The following is a 21,357-nucleotide window of genomic DNA, read 5'->3' as shown; positions in this document are numbered from 1 at the left end:
AAGCAGATATGCTCCTCTGACAAAAACCACATTGCCCCCATTCATCATCTGAAGCTCCAGGGACAGTCGCTGTGGGATTGCTGGACACTGAGAGCTGGTGGAGAGGTCTGGGCTCCCAGGATGGAAAACATCCCGGACACATTCCTGGAATATGCAAAATCTGGACTCAGCCTGTGCTTTCCTGTGCCTGAATGGCCGCAGAGATTTCAGGGCAACAGAAAATTCATCCTGCCCGCTGTTTTTAACCTTCCTGGAGGTGGCTGGTGGCATCCCTGTGCTCTGCCACGGGGTTATCCAGCAGAAACTGCTGCTTCTCCACGGATCTGGAGCGGCTCAGCTGGCAGAGACCTGCCCTTCACCCCTGTCCTCAGGTGTTCCTCACCTGGAGAGCAAACCCAGGGCTGAGCCTGATGAAGGGCAGGTCTGGAGCAGAGACTAGACAGAGCTAAATGCACAAAGCAGGTATTTCTGAAAGGCCTTCAAAGGACACACCTTGGGCAGCACAAGGGCCTGGCCCAGGCTGGATCCTGGCCACAAGTTTTTACACTTTTATCAGTTTTGGTTCATCTCCATTTGGGTTCAGTTGTCCAGTGACAGCTCCGGGTGATGAAGTCTCAACGCCCTGGCTTGCTCCTTTCTCTTTGCTGTTGTTGGTGCTTTTTGGCTGAGGCTGTCCTTGGTTCTCCAGCTGGGAAGGGATTGCTCCGTGAACCTGCCAAGACCCGAGGTGGCGTTTCAGAGTTACACACCAGGCAGCAGAGAACGTGGGGAACACCAAAGCTGGACCCCAAGGCACCGAAGCGCCGCGTTCTCCTTGTCCCAAGCACGGGGCCAGCAGACCCAGGGATGGCTCGGTGTCACCCACTCATGGACAGACAGCCTGGCCTTGCCAAGCCAGCTCCCAGCTGCTCCTGCAGCAGCTCCTGGGGCCCAGGACGAGGTGGCCGTGTCCTCACAGGGTCCCCGTGAGGGCCTTTTCAGGCTTTTGGGTGGTTTTTGGTGGTGCTGGGCGAGCCTGGGGCCTTTGGGCCTGCTGTGCCCAGTGCTGTGGGATGGCACCAGGGTGCCATTGGCTTCAGCGCCTTCTGTGCCCCAAAATGAGGGTCTCAGTGCCTCAGAATGAGGGTTTCTGAGCCCCAGAATGAGGGTCTCAGTGCCCCAAAATGAAGATTTCACTGTCCCAGAATGAGGGTCTCAGAGCCCCAGAGTAAGGGTCTCACTGTCCCAAAATGAGGGCCTCAGTGTGAGCCCCAAAATGAGGGTCTCAGTGTGAGCCCCAAAATGAGGGTTTCAATGCCCCAAAATGAGGGGCTCAGTGTGAGCCCCAAAATGAGGGTTTCAGTGCCCCAAAATGAAGGTCTCAGTGCCCCAGAATGAGGGTCTCAGTGTGAGCCCCAAAATGAAGGTCTCAGTGCCCCAAAATGAAGGTCTCAGTGCCCCAGAACAAGGGTCTCAGTGCCCCAGAACGAGGGTCTCAGTGCCCCAAAATGAAGGTCTCAGTGCCCCAGAACAAGGGTCTCGGTGCCCCAGAGTAAGGATTTCATGCACACAGAGCTGTAAGAATCCAAAGGGCAGAAGGAAAAGCTTTGTGCTGTTTGAAGGCCTGGGCAGCGAGTCAGAAATGAGATTTTTTTTTTTTTTTTTGGTAAGACTTGAACTTTAGCGAGTCAGAAATGAGATTTTTTTTTTTTTTTTTTTGGTAAGACTTGAACTTTAGCGAGTCAGAAATGAGATTTTTTTTTTTTTTTTCTTTGTGTGAGACTTGAACTCTGAAAGGTCATCCAGCTCAAAGGCACCGGAGGCTGAACTCCCCCATCTCCAGACTTGTCCAAATTAACCAATCCCTGCTGCCAACTCACGGGCAGCTTGGTTGCTCTGTGAAGTGCAGAGCACTCAAAAATGGGAGGAATGTCTTTTTTTCCCCCCTCTTGGCCCGTGACAGAAAACACTTGATGTGTTTACAGAAGTCGGGCAGTTTGTGTGTACGTGTGTGCCTGCGGGAAGGAATGCAAATGTATGGAGAACAGCCACCTCCTCACTCCCAAGTGTGTAATCTGCGCTGCTGCTGGCTGAGAAGCTGTGCTTGGATGCTCAGCTGGACCAAAACTGGGTGGTTGATTCTGATATTTAACTCCTATGTCATGAGAGGAACTCCACTGGAGCCCAGGGGATGCTGCAGGAGGGAGCCAGGAGGTCCAGCAGGTGCATTTTGGATCAGACATCTGAGTTTTCTCAGTGCCTGATGGGTTTGTGCCCAGGGATTTGGTTCTAAAGGAGGTCTGTTGGCAAATGCCACCCGTCAGACTGACCAAAATTAACCCAAAAAGGTCTCCTGGGTGTTTTGGTGCGTTGTACACTGTTTAATTTAGTGTTTATTGTGTCAGGGGACACAGAGGAGGTGGTTTAATTTAGTGTTTATCGTGTCAAGGGACACAGAGGAGGTGGTGCTGTCTCCCTCTTACACCCCCGATGGTGCTGGTATCCAGGATTTCCTCTCCTGGCCTGCAGACAGCTTTTCATGCACTTTGCAAGAGTCCCAGAGTTATTTAGGCTGCAAAGGACTCTGAGAGCACCGAGCTCAGCCGGTGGCTGGTCCCCACGGGGCACCGGGTGCCACCTCCAGGGATGGGGACTGCAAACCCCCCTGGGCACCAATCGTCCACTTCTCATCTGCTCTCCGTCATTTTGGGGCGTTTTCAGAGTTTTTGGTAATTTCCGAGTTTTGGTGATTGTCCCATTTTTCATAATCTTTGGTGATTTTCACCGTTTTTATCGTTCTTGCTCACTGTCTCAGTTTTCATAGCTCTTGCTCCCTGTCCCAGTGTCCCAGTGGCCAGGAGCAGGGGTGGCAGAGCCCAGCACCGCCCCAGCCCTGGGCTGCAGCTCCAGCCCTGCCTCCTCGCAGCCAGGGGCACATGCTCCTCGTTAATGGAGCATTGCATGACTCGGCTCCGCAGAGCAAAATAAAAACAGTGAGCTCATCACGGGAGGAAAAACACCAGTGAGAGGAATGGCTGTAAATATTTATATCTTCAGGGCCTTTAATGTGATTGAGATTTTCCCTTTCTGCATTTAAATGGCCAAGCTGTTGCTGCTTGGGACTGTAGTTTTATTTATTTTTATTTTTATTTAATTTTTATTTTAATATTATTTTTATTTTTATTAATTTTGTTTTGTTTTTATTTATTTTTATTTTTATTTTTGTTTTTGTTTTTGTTTCATTTAATTTTTATTTTTATTTTATTTTTATATTCTTTTAAATTTTGTTTTCGTTTTTATTTTTATTTTTATTTAATTGGTTTTTTATTCTTATTTTAATTTTATTTTATTTTTATTTAAATTGATTTTTATTTTTACTTATTTTATTTTTATTTTATTTTTATATTATTTTAAATTTTGGGTTTTTATTTTTATTTAATTGTATTTTTATTTTTATATTATTTTCAATTTTAATTTCTATTTTGTTTATTTTTATTTTATTTTTAATAATTTTTTTAATTTTTATTGTTACTTTGGGGTGATTTTGAAGCCCACACGTGTGTCCCCCAAGCCAGGGCAGCTCTCAGTGTCACCTACCCTGGCTTCAGCCTGGCAGTGACCTTTGGCAGGGTTTGGGCAGAGGGCAGGAGCAGGAGCTGCTGCTTTTCTGCGGCATCGATGAGAGCCAGCCCTGGCTGTGCCAGCTGCTGGGGTGGGGAGGCTCAGGGCCACCAGGTCTGGGATCTTCTGTGGCCTCACTGTGAGTGTGGGGCTGTCATTGTCACTGGGGATGTCTCTGTGGCTTTGGGACCCTGCTGCTCCCCTGAGTGGCACCCGGAGCCACCCTGACCAGGCTGTGTGCCAGCAGAGCTGTCCCAGCTGTTGTTCCCCTGGGGATTTGAGTGGTGCTGAGGAGCAAACATGGATTCATGGCTCTTTCCCTTTAATCCTTCCAGATCATCAAGGAGCCTCCCCCGCCTCCTGCAGAAGACAGCGAGGTGAGTGGCCCTGACCCCTGCTCTGTGTTTGGGACAATGTTTTGTTCAGCCTCCTCAGAAAAAAAAAAGTGATTAAATCGCCTCAGCAAAGGTGTTTCAATCGCCTCAGCAAAGGTGTTTAAATCGCCTCAGCAAAGGTGTTTAAATCGCCTCAGCAAAGGTGTTTCAATCGCCTCAGCAAAGCTGTTTAAATCGCCTCAGCAAAGGTGTTTAAATCGCCTCAGCAAAGGTGATTAAATCGCCTCAGCAAAGGTGTTTAAATCGCCTCAGCAAAGGTGATTAAATCGCCTCAGCAAAGGTGTTTAAATCGCCTCAGCAAAGGTGTTTAAATCGCCTCAGCAAAGGTGTTTCAATCGCCTCAGCAAAGGTGTTTAAATCGCCTCAGCAAAGGTGTTTAAATCGCCTCAGCAAAGGTGATTAAATCGCCTCAGCAAAGGTGTTTAAATAGCCTCAGCAAAGGTGATTAAATCGCCTCAGCAAAGGTGTTTCAATCGCCTCAGCAAAGGTGTTTAAATCGCCTCAGCAAAGGTGTTTCAATCGCCTCAGCAAAGGTGTTTCAATCGCCTCAGCAAAGGTGTTTAAATCGCCTCAGCAAAGGTGTTTCAATCGCCTCAGCAAAGGTGAGTGTGCCAGCCGCTCCCGTGGTACCCTTCCACCTGTGCTTCCCACCAGGGCACTCTCCCAGCTCAGGTACCCCGGAGCCATTTAGCAGCCAGAGGCTTTTCAGGAGAGGAAAATGTAGTTTTTATTCTTTTAGAAGCTGTGCAGCAGCAGGGCAGTGCTCAGAAATCGGCTGCTTTTTTGCAGCTGTGACTTGCACTGGGTTTTTTTTTTTCCCCAGACAGAAGAGCTTCCCACTAGGGACAAACCAGCAGCAGCTCTGGAGAGATGCAAAGATGCATTTTGTGGTGCATTTACTGCTGGAGAGGCTGCTCCACAGGGTGGGACTGACAGTGCTGTGGTGCACTCCCAGAAGATTGGGCCCTCAGGATTTTCTATTTGGCTCTAAATGAATAGAGGACGGAGTTGATTTTTCTGCCATCCATTTTTTAGGTGTTGCAGATATCCCCCTCCCCTGCAGCTCCTCTCCAGCAGGAGGGATTGCTGCTCCCTTCAGCAGCAGGGTTACAGTCGGATTTTTTCCTTCTCACGAAATCCTTGGCCATAAAAGGAAAAAAAAAAAAAAAAAAGGAATTGTTGAATTGTTGCATCAGCAGGTTTGGGAGCTGAAGGCCACAGGAGGAAGGAGAAGGCATTACACTCCAGGCCTCTGCTGTCAAAGGTTTCACTGAACTCTGCTACAGAGGCCCTGGGAGACACTTCAGTGCTGGGGAAGGAAACCAGCCCTGGCCAGAAACTCCCAATTAATTCATTCAGAAATTGCAAATGGTGTCAGCTCCCTCGGTGCTGCCCGGGGTGCTGGGGGTGAGGCCAGGACTGATGGTTTCACTCGGGCCAGCAAGGACTGAGTTAATGCCCAGAGGAAGAAAAGGAACCTCCCAAGAGACAGGCAAAGAAAAAAAGGGGAGGCTGCTGTTGGCAAGAGGTGAGGTGCAGGTATTGCACCATGGAGGTGTGGAGCTTCATGGCCAAATTCCAATTTCACAGCCAAATTTCAGTTTCATTGCCAAATTCCAGCTTCATGGCCAAATTTCAGTTTCATGGCTAAATTTCAGTTTTGTAGCCAAATTCCAATTTCACAGCCAAATTTCAGTTTCACAGCCAAATTCCAGTTTCATATCCAAATTTCAGTTTCATGGCCAATTTTCAGTTTCATGGCTAAACCTCAGTTTCATGGCCAATTTTCAGTTTCGTAGCCAAATTTCAGTTTCACAGCCAAATTTCAGTTTCATATCCAAATTTCAGTTTTGTAGCCAATTTTCAGTTTCATGGCTAACCTTCAGTTTCATGGCCAGTTTCGTGTGAAACACCCAGTGCAGTGCAGGCTGTGGGGGCTGGTTTCATCCCATCCCGGTGCTGATTGCCATTCCTGATGGGAATTTCACCTTCCTGCAGCTCAGTGTCTGAGCTCTGGAGCGGGAGCAGCCCAAACCCTGCTCAGGATCTCACCAGGACCCACAAGGTGCTTTGCTCTTGGAGCCTTCACCCCAGGCAGCAGCCCCAAGGATCCGGGCCAGGATAAATGTGGGATTTCTGTGGTGATCCAGGCCACCAGAGGCTGCTTTGAGAGATGTTTGTGTCTCGAGGATGAGCTTGTGTGAAGCTGAAGCTGCTCAGGCTGGAGAGGAGAAGATTCTGGGGAGCCTTTGGAGGCACCAAAACTTTCCCCAGCAGGAGGAAACGCTCCCTGGGAACAGGAGGGTGTCCCCAAGGTGGCACCAAGCTGCTGAGAGGTGGCCGTGGGATTTGGGAAGGGCTCCAGTGGTGGGAGAAGGGGCAGAAAGGAGTCCTGAGGACAGCTGGATTTCCTCTGAGTTCTCTCAGCACTAAAATTCAATGAGAACATCTCTCACACAGAGAAGGGATTGTCGTGCTCAGCCCTTGGTGCAGGCAGAGCTCTCCATAAATGCTGAATTCTGACAAAATTCAGGCACTGCAGAGACAACTGGGAAAATAATTATAAGGGTGGGGAGAGGGGTAAGTTGTCCAAATTTTTTTTTTTTTAATATCTGGCCAAATTTCGTTTGAATTCTTACCCTGAGTGGTTCAGATGTCCCTTGTGGAGCCTGAATTATCCTTGTGTTACCCAGAGATGAGGTTCCCTCAGGTCAGGGTCACAGTATCCAGAGCCCAGCCTGGCCTCTGAGATAAACACAGATCTTTGTTTTCTGCAACCCAGCACTTCTGGATCTGGATCCCTGACTGTGATGCAGCTCTGCCCTGCCTCTTCTTACTCGTTAAAAAAAACTCTAGCTCCATCTAAAGCAGATTGTGAGGGTGGAAAGGTGCCAAGCTCTTTCCCAGCATCCTCAAATGCACTTGGATTTTCCTGGGCTGTTTTTTGGGGCTGGAGCTCCTCAGGTACAAACCCCACGGGGAGGAAAACACAGCTGAGGCAGGCAGGGAGTGAGAATCCATCCCTGGCTCACAAACTGGGTGCTGGATGTGGGGTTTGGGGGCCTTTTCCCTCCCTTTTCCCTCCCTTTTCCCTCCCTTTTTCCTCCCGTTTCCCTCCCTCAGCCCCCCCTGTGAGGTGAGCACGCAGCCAGGGGTGCAGCACACGGCTGCTGGGGGCTTCTTCTTGTGTTGCAAAACCTCCCCTGCCCTTGCAGGGATGTAAACAGGCTCCTTCTGCAGCAAACTTGTGACTCCTTTGTTTGTCAAGTGCGCTGCTGCCTCTCTGTGTGTGCTGCTGCCCTGGGCTTTTAAGGGCTGGTGGGGAAAATTTCCTAAACCTTGGAATTTCCTGTTGTGAGAAGTCCAGTCTGTGCTGAGCTGCAGAGAGAGAAAGAGAATTGCTGAAGGAAAATATTTAGATGGCTTTGCTTCCACTTTTTTTCTTTCTTTTTTTTTTCTTTCTTTTTTTTTTCTTTTTATTTTTCCTTTTTTTTTTCTTTTTTTCCCTTTTTTTTTCTTTTTTTTTCCTTTTTTTCTTTTTTTTTCCTTTTTTTCTTTTTTTTTCTTTTTTTTTTAACAAGAAAAATCCTCATGGCAAAGTTCCTGCAGAGATATTGAGTTCTTGGGTTGCAGCAAAGAGCCTCAGCAGCTCTGCCTGGGGCCAGAGAGAGAGCTCAGCTCTGAGGAGAAGAGCCTGGTGCTTGTGACCAGTGGTTCACCCTTGCCTTGGGCCAGGCCACGTTTTGCAGCCCAGTTTCTGTGTTTTGATAAGCTGAAATGCTTTTGGTTGCCGTGAAAACCCGAGTTTTTCTTGGATTTTTATTCCCCCCTCCCCCCCCCACCCAGTTTTTCAGTTTTCCTGATGGGGAGTTTCAATTTCAAATTATTTTTGGCTTTTCCCAGTTTTGGAAAGCTCCTAAGTTTTGGAGTTTAGCCAAATCCCTGTGAAAAATTAAAGAAAGAAGAAGAAAAAAAAGAGAGAGGGACCATTTTTCTTTTCTCTCCACGTTTTTCACAGGAAATACTTCACGTTTTTGATGAACTCTGCTTTTCTGCTTTGCCAGTTCACAGCCTGAGCCGTAGAAATTAAAGGGGAAGGCACTGCAAGTGTACACTCTGACCTTACAGAGGATTTCAAACACCTTGAATTTCCCTGGAGCTTTAGCAGGCTCATTTTAAATAAAGTGAAGGGAATTTCCTTGATCTGTGAAGTCACCCAAATCTGAGTGTCACCATGAGGTGCTGCAGCGAGCAAGGGCAGGGCACACAGTTTAAATCTCATTTTTCACACAGACACAAGCCACAGGGACTCCCATGGGCAGCTGCCCCAGGTTCATTACAGGAGCTCATTGCATTTTTGTGACTTTTCCATGAGGTTTTCCATCCTGCTCCTCTTGGCCAGCTCCTCCCAATAACCCTGTTCATTCCCTTCCCATCCCTTTCTATCCCTGCTCATTCCCTTCCCATCCTTTCCCATCCCTGCTCCTTCCTTCTCATCCTTTCTCATTCCCTTCCCATTCCTTTCTATCCCTGCTCATTCCTTTCTATCCCTACTCATTCCTTTCTATCCCTGGTCATTCCCTTCCCATCCCTGCTCATTCCTATTCCTTCCCATTCTTTCCCATCCCTGCTCATCCCTTCCATCCCTGCTCCTTCCTTCCCATCTCTTCCCATCCCTGTTCATTCCTTCCCATCCTTTCCCATCTCTGCTCATTCCTTACATCCCTGCTCCTTCCTTCTCATCCTTTCTCATTCCCTTCCCATTCCTTTCTATCCCTGCTCATTCCCTTCCCATCCCTGCTCATTCCTATCCCTTCCCATCCCTGTCCATCCCTTCCCATCCCTGTCCATCCCTTCCATCCTTGCTCAATCCCTTCCATCCCTGTCCATCCCTGCCATCCCTGCCATCCCTGCCATCCCTCCTGACAGTGCCACCCTGCTGCTGTTCTGCAGGAGGAGGATGATGATGGGCTGCCCAAGAAGAAGTGGCCGACAGTGGATGCCTCTTACTACGGAGGGCGAGGAGTGGGCGGCATCAAGCGGATGGAGGTGAGGGGACCCTGACCCTGACCCTGACCCCAACCCTAACAGGTCTGGGCACATCCCCCTGCAGCCAGCCACAGGGCACTCAGGGGATGGGCACAGACTTCACAAATGAGCCCAGATCATTTTTGTGTGGGAATATTGGAGAGGCAAACACAGATTTCTGGAGTTTAGCGACGTCCTGGTCTGCGCCTGGCACAGGGGCAGCGCTGCCACACGAATCACCAGGACGTGGTTTCGGTTCTCCTGAAAAGCTCCCCCACTCACACATTTCTCCTAAACCACCACGAAGGACAAGCTCAAAATTTGGGCTGCAGTCTAGAAACAAACCTCCCAGCCTGTGCATTGCTGCTGTCCTGCTGGGGACACCCAGAGGCAGGGCTGTTCCTGCAGCAGGGGTGGGACAGCCTGACCCTGATCCTGATGCTGACCCTGATTCCAACCCTGATCCTGACCCTGATCTTGACCCTGATTCCATCCCTGACTCTGATCCTGACCCTGACCCTGATCCTGATCCTGATGCTGACCTTGACCCTGATCCCAATCCCATCCCTGACCCTGATCCTGATCCTGACTCTGATCCTGATCCTGACCCTGATCCTGATCCTGATCCTGATCCCATCCCTGATCCTGACCCTGATTCCATCTCTGACCTTGACCCTGATCCTGACTCTGATCCTGATCCTGACCTTTACCTTAATCCTGACCCTGACCCTGCCTCTGCCCCTGCTCCCTCCTTGCAGGTGCGCTGGGGGGAGAAGGGCTCCACGGAGGAAGGTGCCAAGCTGGAGAAGGCCAAGAACGCCAGGGTGAAGATGCCCGAGCAGGAGTACGAGTTCCCCGAGCCCAGGAGCCTGGGCAGCAGCATGCGCCGGCCCTCGTCCCCTCGCCGGTGGTACTCCCCCATCAAGGTGAGCCCGGGCTGGCAGCACAGCTCCTTCTGTTGGGGTGTGTGCCCACAGCTCCTTCTGTTGAGGTGTGTGCCCTCAGATCATCCTCCTGTGCTGTGTGCCCTCAGCTTCTTCTCTTGTGCTGTGTGCCCTCAGCTCCTTCTCTTGTGCTGTGTGCCCTCAGCTCCTTCTGTTGGGGTGTGTGCCCACAGCTCCTTCTGTTGTGCTGTGTGCCCTCAGATCATCCTCCTGTGCTGTGTATCCTCAGCTCCTTCTGTTGGGGTGTGTATCCTCAGCTCCTTCTCTTGGGGTGTGTGCCCTCAGATCATCCTCCTGTGCTGTGTGCCCTCAGCTCCTTCTGTTGGGGTGTCTGCCCTCAGCTCCTTCTCTTGGGGTGTGTGCCCTCAGCTCCTTCTCCTGTGCTGTGTCCAGGATGGAAATTCTCCCAAGCTCCAGAGGCCTGCAGAGAGGGTTCAGTGTGTGTAGGGCTGAGGTCCAGTCCTGACCCTGGAGCAGCTTTTGCTTCATAACAACAAGAATTCTCTTACAATGGTGCCTACAGATATTAGCAGCATCCCATGGGTGATATTCTTAACTCCTTTGGAGGTGTCTCTCTTGTCCATTCCAGTTGTGTACAGGACAGGGACAGTTCCAACCTCGAAGTGCTGCATTCAAATACTCCCAAAACCATGGGGTGTTCCACATTTAGCAGCCTGGAGAAGAATTTACCTAATTATCAATTAGGTAAATTAATAATTTATTAATTAGGTAAATTCATAATTTATCAATTAGGTAAATTAATAATTTAATAATGAGGTAAATTAATAATTTATTAATTAGGTAAATGAATAGTTTAATAATTAGGTAAATTAATAATTTGCCTGAGCTGCACCCAGCAAGGGGATGCAGACAGGATAACTGCCCAGCACGTGGACTCCCCAAACCAGCAGCACTCCCCAAACCCAGCAGGATCATTCCTCAGGAGCAGAGCCCTGCTGCTGCTCTCCCTGGGCTGCAAGGAATTAACAAAACTGGCAAAATTCGTGCTCAGCCTTGGCAGAGGTGTGAGCACAGGAGATGGATGTGCAGGGAAGGTGGGAACAGCCTGGGAGCTGCCTGGGCTGGATCCAAACTGGATTTTAAAGTAACACAGGGGCTCCCAGCACTTCTTGGGGGGAGTGTTCACAGAGCCCACCCATTGAAATGTCTGCTGATGGTCACCCTGAATTTTCCCTCATCCCCGTGCTCCCAGGGCACCGTGGATAAAGCAGATGTTGGATTTCCACTCCTCCCTGGGCTGGCTGAAGCACCCTTTGCTTTAAAAAATCCTGGGTGGAGGAGAAGGGAAAGGAATTGGACCTCAGGAGCAGTGAACCAAGGGTGTTGGACCTGGTGAGAAGAGCCAGGAAATTCACATTTTAGGATCGGTCATCTTGCTGGTCACAGGCCTCCTCCACACTGCACTGCCCCTACTTAGAATGCTCTGCCCTTTATGATGGACTTCTTCTTCCCCCTATTTTTCAGTCTCCCCAGAGTCATGTCTGGAAGTAGGTAGACAGCTGAGAGTGGATAGATTGCTTTTTTTTTTTAAATGCTCCAGAGATTTATTTGCTACCAAATGTGTCTACTGACACTTAACAGATTGGGGTTGTTGTTGTTGTTATTCTGATTTGCTGCTGGTTCCCAGCACGGTGCCAACTGGATTATCCTGCTTTTAAAATGTCATTTCAACTGTCTGAAAAGCCAGGGGCAGATAATCCAAGGGGAATGACAAATCTGAAAGCTTCTCAAGAACCTCAGCAAACCTCAGTTCAGCTGACAGGGAGGGGCAGCACAGAACGTAGCTGGGAGTGAATCAGAGTCCCAGAATCATTAATTTTGAGAAGCCCTCCACGATCCTCATCCACCACCACGTTCCCCATGAAACCACGGCCCTGATGCCACTGCCACAGGTTTTTTAGGAATGGGGACCCCACCACTGCCCTGGGCAGCCTGGGACAAAGGTTTCCAACCCTTGCAGTGAAGGAATTGTTCCCACCATCCAACCTAAACCTGCCCAGGCTCTGCCTGAGGCCGTTTCCTCTCATCCTTGTCACCTGGAACAAGAGACTGACCCAGCCTGAGGCTGGAGCAACCTGGAGTGCTGCTCTCCAGGTGGATCCCAGGTGGATCCCAGCCCCTCCAGCACTGCCTGCCCGTGTGGCCCTGGCACTTCTCCAGCCTCTGTCCCTCCTGTCTCTGTCCCCAAAGCTGCTGGGGCCACCTGGGCTCACAGACAGCTCCAAAGGTGCCTGTGCCTGGCTCCAGCAGGTCTCAGGAGCACCGAGGTAACCCAGGGTCACTGCAGGGCTGAGTTCACCATGAATTCAGAGGAAATTCCAGGGCTGGAGCTGTGCTCTCCTTCATTTGTCATCTGCCCCGAGTGTTTCTTCTCTCTGGGTTTCAGATCTGCAGGACTCGAGGCTTTTTTTGCCTTCAGACCTTGCTTTTTTTTTTTTTTTTTCCTCCAAGTGACCTCGTGCTGGAGCTGTGGAGGAGTTCCAGACACGGAGACACAGCCCATCCGTGGGGAGCACAGGAGGCTTTCTGCTTCCAGGAGAAGGCCTTGCCATTCCATTTCTCCAGCCATCATCCTTTCCATGATGCACGCTCCCTCTCTTCCACCCAGATGTCTCACAGGCTCCCAAAGATGGAGCTCTTGGCTTTCCCCAAGAAGTCATGGTAGGCTCTTGGAAATTGGGACTGCAGAGTAAAAAGGAATTTTTGGGTGTTTTTTTTTAATTTGTTCCATGGAAAGTTGTCGCTTTGCCTCTGGTTTCCTGAAGGAGAAATGGAAGGGAAAGGTGCTTATTTCTAGAGCTGTCAGGGTGGACAGGAGATCAAGAGCTTCAAGCAGCTCTGCTGCAGAGGCAGGATGGATTGCAGCAGCAGGGATGGTTTCCCTCAGCTCTGAGGAGTTCTGTGTCCAAATGCAGAAGAATCTGACAGGGAAGTCTCTTGCTTCTTCCTTTGAGAATCCCAGACTTTCCTGGCTCTCACCTTGGGAAGTTTTTCCCCCACACCCTCTGGAAACAAGTTCCATGCAGTCATTTCACGTGTCTGCCTCCACCCACGGGTCCCTGCAAGTCCCAGATCAGCTCTGCACCTTTGGCTGAGCAGCAGGACAGAGATCCCAGGGGGAACTGTGGCCCTGGTGGATCCCTGGAGAGGGAAGAGAAGCCTCTACCCATGAAAGAGAGTCTGAGCCAGACACCAGGGGCTCACAAAGGAGCTCCCAAACGCCCCCAGTGTGAACCCTGTCCCTCACAGACCTGGGCTCCCCACAGCCAGAGCAGGGGGATCAGCTGCCTTGCTCCGGGTGGGGATGCTCAGTCCTTCCCCAGCACCTCTGCAACGCCCAGCTCACGCTTCCACTTGTTAATCCTGTCCCGGGACAGTTCCACGAGCCATTTCTGCTCCCACAAGGGTTTTGCAGTCCTCATTTCCAGGAAGGAGTGGCCAGGCAGGAGCTCCTGCATCCAGCCAGGGCTCAGTCTTTGGGTTTGATGCTCTTCTCTGCAGAAAACGCTTGTGTACCAATCTCAGAGTGCCCTGTCTCTGCAGGGGCAGTAAAGTTTGCTGGTAGAGGTTGTGCTCGTGGTTCCTGATTAATATCACAGCACCCAGAGCACTGGGGACACTGATCATGGAAATATTATGGAAATATTAACAATATTCCCTGTTGCAGACAATACAACAGGCAGGAGCTCTGCTTCTCCAGAAAACAGAAATCCCAGAACCCCCCTCAAATCTCAGGGTACTGAGTCCTTCACAGACCAAGGATCAAATCAGTAATCTGCACTCGTGGCCTGGCTGTGTCTGCTGGGGTTCTGGGTCACCAGGCAGGGTTACTGACCCGATCCAGCTCTCTTCTCAGTCACTTTGCTTGATCCTGGAGCTGAGCAGGTCCCTCTCTGAGCCCAGAAGGTCCCACATCACCTTTGGAGAGGTCACACCCCTGAGTGCTGTTGTCTGTCACCCCTGAGTGCTGCTCTGCCTTTGCAGCGAGTGTCCGTGAGAGAACCTTGTCCTCCAGCCTCTCCTGCAGGCCCTGGCCCTGATGGGGCACAGCCTGCAGGGTCTGGGCACTGCTCCTGGCCCAGAGCGTGGCAAACACCTCATTTCTTTCCTTCCAGGGGAAGCTGGATGCCCTCTGGGTGCTGCTGAGGAAGGGCTACGACCGCGTGTCCGTGATGCGTCCCCAGCCTGGAGACAAGGTACAGCCCCTGCAGAGCTTGGACCAAACCCTCCCTCTGCTCAGGAGCAAACTCTCTGTCACCTCTGTCACCTGTGTCAGTCACCTCTGTCCCCTCGAGGGGGTTTGGCTGCTGTGGTTCCAGCCTGAGCTGTGCTTGGAGCACGGAGCTGCTCCCCGCAGGTGCAGGAGGAGTTCCCAGAACAGCGAGGGATATTCCTGCAGGTTTTGGCAGCACCTGAGGGATATTCCTGCAGGTTTTGGCAGCACCTGAGGGAAGGGCTGGAGCTGTGTCAGGGGAGGGTCAGGCTGGGTATCAGGATATTTGGGGTTCTGGGATTTTCCTCTGTTGAATCACCCAGCTTCATTGCTGTGCTGCAGGGCACCAGGTCACCCACCGCCCACCCCAGGTGCTCCCAGGAGCTCTGCTTTGTGTCCCTGGCAGGCCCCAGAGCAGTTCCAGGCTGCTCAGCTCTGTCCCAGGGTGGATTTCTGAGTAAACACCTCGAGTTCTCCAGCCACAAACCAGCAGGTGCCCAGTGCCAGCCCTGGGAGTGAGAGAACCAGGGGTTGGCAGAGCACCCCAGAGGAGCCAGGGGTTGGCAGAGCATCCCACAGGAACCAGGGGTTGGCAGAGCACCCCAGAGGAGCCAGGGGTTGGCAGAGCATCCCACAGGAACCAGGGGTTGGCAGAGCACCCCAGAGGAGCCAGGGGTTGGCAGAGCACCCCAGAGGAGCCAGCAGCCCCAGAGGGAGCCCCCAGATCGTGGTGGAACCTTCTCAGGCTGGGTGAATGCTCAAAGCCTTGCAGGCAGCACGTGTGGGTAGTAAAGAGGGGCTGGGGGTTTGCAGCAGGAGCCTCTGAGCACAGGATGTCCCTGGGAGCTGCTGGAGGAGCTGTTTGACCTCCTCCTTTCCCCTCTCTTTGCTGAGGAAGGGAAGCAGATTTCAGACTCAGTGCTGGGCTCCTTAATTCACCCCCTGATGGAGATAAAGTAGTGAAGCCAGATGAAAAATAGCTGAAAGGCATCTCTGTTTGCTTTGGAGGCTGGAAGGGAGCTGGGCTGAGTCCCAGGCTTACCTCATTCCCATCTAGCAGCAATCCCTGCTGCAATCAGTGCCTTTATCCCCTCCAGCACACGAGCTGGGCTGCTCAGGAGGTTCCTTGCACAGAACCAAGCACGGCTCCCACCTCAAGCCCTGAGCTGGGCTTTGCTGCTGCTTATCTGTGAGCTGCTTACCTGCAGCTTCCAGGGGTCCCTGGGACTGCCGGGACAGATGTGCCCTGCCCCACGCCAGGGGACGAGCTGGGACTCTCATTCCAGTGCTCTCCTGCTCCCTGGCAGCTCAGCCTGTCCCTGCTCGTGTCCCTCTGGTGCAGGTGGGTGTCTGTCCTGCAGCTGCAGGCTGAGGTGGGGCTGGAGGCAGAGCTGGGGCCTCTCCTCTGCCACAAGGGAGCCCTGCAAAGTGTCCCCAGCAGCAGCAGGACAGTGCCACTGCTCCCGCAGCCCCTGCCAGCCCCTGCCAGCCCCGCGGGAGCAGGGCAGGGCACAAACTGAGCAGCAGCAGCAGAGCCGGGGGGGACAGGCTCGAGCTGCAGCAAGGGAAAGGCAGGCGGATGTCAGGGAAAAGGCTGGACAGGCTGGATATTAGGGAAAAGGTTGGATATTAGGGAAAAGGTGAGATATTAGGGAAAAGGTGAGATATTAGGGAAAAGGTTGGATATTAGGGAAAAGGTTGGATATTAGGGAAAAGGTGAGATATTAGGGAAAAGGTGAGATATTAGGGAAAAGGTGAGATATTAGGAAAAAGGTTAGATATTAGGAAAAAGGTGGGATATTAGGAAAAAAGGTTAGATATTAGGGAAAAGCTTGGGTAGGCTGGATATTAGAAAAAAAAGGTTGAATTGGCTGGATATTAGGAAAAAGGTTGGATAGGCTGGATATTAGGAAAAAGGTTTAATTGGTTGGATATTAGGAAAAAGGTTGGATAGGTTGGATATTAGGAAGAAGGTTGGATAGGCTGGACAGGTTGGGTATTAGGAAGAAGTTTTTTGCAGAAGGGGGTATAAAGCACTGGAGTGGTCTGCCCAAGGAGGTGGTGGATTCATCCCTGGGTGTGTTTGGAACCAGGCTGGATGTGGCACTGGGTGCCATGGTCTAGCTGAGGTGTCGGGGCTGATCTTGGTGATCTTGAAGGACTCTTCCAACCCTGTGAATTCTGTGAAACCTCGGCCTGGTGTGCAGGAGGCTTTGAGCAGCCCCTCTGGCAGCCCAGAGCAAAAGGAACACCCAGGGATGCTCAGGAGGGCACCCGGAGAGGCTGAGATGCACAAACAGCTGATGAAATTGAGGTTTTTTTGGAGCCAGAGCTGGGGATGGGGGGTCTGAGGTTACCAGCAGATGGTTCCAATGAGGCAGGGAAGTGAGATCACATGGGATTCCTGTGGTCTTCTCCACATTTTCAAGAGACTAGGTTTGCATTCCTGTCAGCATTAATGAGGTTATTTTTGTATCGGAAACATCATCAGACAGAGGTGATGTAAATATAGATGCATTTTTGAGAGAACTTTATCACTTTTATGATGGAACACAGGAGCCCTTATTGGTGCAAACTGCTCACAGGACCCAAACAATTCGTGTTTCTCTGAAGTGCCAGTTGCACTTCCTCGGTAAATGTTGCTCTGTCAGGAATTTATGAGGTTATCAAAATGTGTTTCAAGCTCAGACCTGGCCAGCAGCTCCTCAGTCAGGGAGCAAACTGGGTTTTAGTTTGTTATTGCATAAACTGCATTTCCATTTTGTGCTTGAGTAGAATGTAGATAGAGAAGGGTGTGAAGAGAGGAAAGGTGTAGCAAATTATGTGTAGAGATGTATCCTACCCCAATTAATGAGGATTCGAGGAAAAGAGGGGGTTTTTTTGGAAGTTTACTGGTGGAATCTCACCTCTGTAAAATTTCCTTCTCAGTCCTTCCTTGTTTCTTTGAATCACCTTTGATCTGCTGCAATAATCGGGTGCTTCAGGAGGGACTGGCCCTGGCTGCTGCAGCACCTGAGCAATTTGGGTGCCTCTTTATTTCTGGCCAATTCCAACCCCTGGAAAACCGGATCTCCCATCCTTGGCTTCCCCAGGCTGCTGGGGAGAGCTGTGCCCCCGCCAAGGGGGCAACATCCCCCTGTCTCCCATTGCCCCACGGAGCTGAGTGCAGGGAAATGGAGGCTGGAGAGGCTGGGCCAGCGCTGTGGGGCTGTGCTGGTGCCACCTGCGCTCAGGTGGCAGCTGGACCCAGCCCCAGGGTGCTGCACAGGAGCCAGTTAAAGCAGGAATTCAGCCCGGGCCAGGGCAGGGGGAGGAGGAAACGTGGCCACTGTGGTGGCACTGACTGATCCCCGACAGCTGGAATATTCTGTTCATTCCAAATCCTCCCCCAGCCACCGGGAACAGCTTTCCCTGCTGCTCCGTTTTCCCATGCACAGCATCCAAGGAGGAAATGAGGAGGAAATTCTTCTCTGTGAGGGTGGGGAGGCGCTGGGATGGAGTTCCCAGAGCAGCTGGGGCTGCCCCTGCCCCCCTGGCAGTGCCCAAACCCAGGCTGGACAGGGCTTGGAGCACCTGGGACAGGTGTGGCACTGGGTGGGGTTTAAGGTTTTTGTTGGGGGGGATTTAAGGTTTTTGTTGGGGGGGATTTAAGGTTTTGTTGGGTGGGGTTTAAGGTTTTTGTTGGGGGGGATTTAAGGTTTTTGTTGGGGGGGATTTAAGGTTTTGTTGGGTGGGGTTTAAGGTTTTGGTTGGGGGGGATTTAAGGTTTTTGTTGGGGGGGATTTAAGGTTTTTGTTGGGGGGAATTTAAGGTTTTTGTTGGGGGGGATTTAAGGTTTTGGTTGGGTGGGGTTTAAGGTTTTTGTTGGGGGGATTTAAGGTTTTTGTAACTCATCCCATGGCTCTGTGAGGAGAGGAGAGGTCTCAGAGACATGGAATGTGTTTTATTGCTGAGAGGCCGCAGTGGAGGGTGGTGTGGGGATGGCCAGGCAGTGCTGATGCATTGATGAGGAGCATCACAGAGCCCCCCAGCAGAATGTCCCTCTCATCCTGGGACACGCCCTGGCCTGGTTTGGAATCAGGAGCCCGTTCAGACACAAGGAACCCCAGAGATCAGGCAGTTGGGTGATTCCAGCCTGTTCAGACACAAGGAACCCCAGAGATCAGGCAGTTGGGTGATTCCAGCCTGTTCAGACACAAGGAACCCCAGAGATCAGGCAGTTGGGTGATTCCAGCCTGTTCAGACACAAGGAACCCCAGAGATCAGGCAGTTGGGTGATTCCAGCCTGTTCAGACACCAGGAACCCCAGAGATCAGGCAGTTGGGTGATTTCAGCCTGTTCAGACACAAGGAACCCCAGAGATCAGGCAGTTGGGTGATTCCAGCCTGTTCAGACACCAGGAACCCCAGAGATCAGGCAGTTGGGTGATTTCAGCGTGGTGAAGGAGCACAGAGAGCAAACCCAGCCTTCCCTCTCTCTGCTGCCGTTGGTTTTCCATGAGCAGCCATGGAAAAGTTAACCTAAACATGAGCTCTTTTTCCTGGAACTGGCAGCTCCCGAGCCAAAAGCCTGGGATCTGCTCCTGCAGAGGGCTGGGGAGCCAGCAGGGCCCTGGAGCAGCTCCTCGAGGCCCCAGCCACCCCCGAGCCAGGGCAGCATTTGTCCCAGACAGAATTTGAAGTTGTGCCTTTAATATTGATGTCAGAAGCTGAGGCAAACCCAGCGGCAGGGACTGTGGGGATGGGAATTATTCCTGACCAAAAGCCGAGGGAATTATTCCTCACCAAACTCTGTGGGAATTATTCCCTACCAAGCACTGTAGGAATTATTCCTCCCCAAACTTTGTAGGAATTATTCCTGACCAAAAACCTGTGGGAATTATTCCCCACCAAACACTGTGGGAATTATTCCTGACCAAAAGCCGTGGGAATTATTCCTCCCCAAACTTTGTAGGAACTATTCCTCACCAAAAGCTGTGTGAGGTTCCAGCCTGGCTGAGGTTTTGGGATCCAGCCCCAGAGGTTCCAGCCTGGCTGAGGGGGTTTTTTTTTGGGATCCAACCCCAGGTGAGGAGGTCCAGCCTGGCACTCCTCTGCCTGCAGAACCTCAGATTTGGGTCAGCACAGCCCCAGCCCCTCCTGTTTGGGTCGTCCTGAACCGGGTGCAGCCCAGGGCGCTGTGAAATCTTTCTTTTCCCCAAAGGAGCTTTCCTGCCCCGGCCAGGCTGAGCTCTGCTGGGCCCTCTCAGGCAGATGTTCCCCCCTCGCACAGCTGGCAGAGCTCTGGGAGGAGCTGGCTGCGCCTCTCTGTGTCCCTCCCCTCCCTGCCAAACCCTCCCATCCTTCCTCGTCCTCCCCTCCCCGTGCCCAGCAGATGCAGAGCTGGGCAGGGGGGTAAAAACCTGCAAAAATCCCCCAAAATCTGCTCCAGCCCCAGGGGCTCAGTGCTCCATTTGGCTTTTTTTTATTTTTTTCACCAGGAAAAACATTTACTTTGGGAGAGGAAAGAGTAAAACAGAAAATAAGCTCATGCTCAGCAGTCCAAAAATAAAGGAAGGGTCCAGAAATCCTCTGGTGCCTTTTGGGATGATTTCATATCTGAAGGAATGAATCCATGATACAGTAATGCTGATTCTGACATTTGAGTATTTACAGTGGGATCTTTTGCAGGTGGAACTTGTGAGGGAAAAAAAAAATAAAAGCATAGCTCAGAGGGCAAAGGTTTTGTTTAAAACTGTACAACAAACTGTAGCTTAGCACCAAAGAGCGAGGAAAAGCAGTTTATTGGCTCCTCGGGAGCACTGGGGCGTCCTGAGGGGGAATGGATGCATTTCAGGAAAAGCTCTGGGCAGGAAAACGTCTCGGTTGAACAAACCTTCCCTTTGGCCTGGGAGAGGGGGGAGTGGCAAGGTCTGAGAGCTCCATCCCACGCCAGGGGGGTGCCAGGGGTGGGATGAGAAGGTCTGAGACGTCCCAGCCGTGCCATGGTGGTGGTCAGGGGTGGGACAGGGTGGTCTCTGAGGTCCATCCCATGCCAGGGGGGTGGGACAGGGTGGTCTGTGGGGTCCCAGCTGTGCCATGGTGGTACCAGGGGTGGGACAGGGTGGTCTCTGGGGTCCATCCCATGCCATGGTGGTGGTCAGGAGTGGGACAGGGTGCTCTGTGAGGGTCCCAGGGTGGTACCAGGGGTGGGACAGGGTGGTCTGAGAGCTCCATCCCATGCCAGAGGGGTACCAGGGGTGGGACAGGGTGGTCTGTGAGGTCCCAGCCGTGTCAGGGTGGTACCAGGGGTGGGATGAGAAGGTCTGTGGGGTCCATCCCATGCCAGGGTGGTGGGACAGGGTGGTCTGTGAGCTCCATCCCATGCCAGAGGGGTACCAGGGGTGGGACAGGGTGGTCTGAGAGGTCCCATCTGTGCCAGGATGGTGCTCAGGGGTGGGACAGGGTGGTCTGTGAGGTCCCAGCCATGCCAGGCTGGTGGGACAGGGTGGTCTCTGGGGTCCATCCCATGCCAGGCTGGTGGGACAGGGTGGTCTCTGGGGTCCATCCCATGCCCTGGTGGTGACAATTCCTCTCTCCCCCTCCCTCTCTGTTCCAGGGCCGCTGCATCAACTTCACGCGGGTGAAGAACGCGGAGACCCCCCCCAAATACCCCCTGAACAACTCCTACCCCTCTGCCCCCCCCCCGGCGCCCATCTACACCCCCCCGCCCCCCGCCCCCGTCTACACGCCCCCTCCCCCCAGCTCCCCCCACGCCCCCTCCCCCTCCTCCACGCTGCCCCCGCTGCCCCCCCCCGCCCCAGGCCCCCCCCCCCCCAGCCGGGCGCCCCCCCCCCTCCCGGCCCCCCCCCCCGCCCCACGGCCTGAGGGGTCCCCCCGCTCCCGCAGAGCGCCCCGGGGCTCTCTCAGCAGTACTGTACCCCCCAACCCGGCTGGGGGACCCCAGCCCCGCCCTGGGGACAGCGGCACCCCGCAGGCGTGTCCCCCCCCCCCGCTCTTCTAGAACCTTCTCCCCTCTCCTGTCCCCCTCGAGTGCCACGAACCCGCAGGGCTCCAGCTGCCCCAGCCCGGCTGTGCCACCCTCTGTGCCACCACGGGGACCCCTGTGCCACCACGGGACCCCTGTGCCACCACGGGGCTCTCTGTGCCACCACGGG

At 52.4% G+C, this 21,357-nt stretch overlaps 1 protein-coding gene across 1 annotated transcript in view; it reads left to right on the top strand.

Moving 5' to 3' along the window:
• Nucleotides 1-21,357, top strand: part of ANTXR1 (ANTXR cell adhesion molecule 1) — a 51,128-nt gene extending 29,771 nt beyond the window's left edge. The window contains exons 14-18 of the mRNA XM_038160270.1: nucleotides 3,936-3,977; nucleotides 8,949-9,044; nucleotides 9,782-9,949; nucleotides 14,104-14,184; nucleotides 20,799-21,357. Coding sequence (XP_038016198.1) covers nucleotides 3,936-3,977; nucleotides 8,949-9,044; nucleotides 9,782-9,949; nucleotides 14,104-14,184; nucleotides 20,799-21,203 — 792 coding nt within the window. The 3' untranslated portion in view covers nucleotides 21,204-21,357. The remainder of the gene's footprint in view (nucleotides 1-3,935; nucleotides 3,978-8,948; nucleotides 9,045-9,781; nucleotides 9,950-14,103; nucleotides 14,185-20,798) is intronic.

Source organism: Motacilla alba, chromosome 22 (assembly GCF_015832195.1).
Source record: "Motacilla alba alba isolate MOTALB_02 chromosome 22, Motacilla_alba_V1.0_pri, whole genome shotgun sequence".
NCBI classification, from domain to species: domain Eukaryota; kingdom Metazoa; phylum Chordata; class Aves; order Passeriformes; family Motacillidae; genus Motacilla; species Motacilla alba.
The sequence above is the reverse complement of the archived record's forward strand: the minus strand, read 5'-3'. Positions and strand labels throughout refer to the sequence as shown.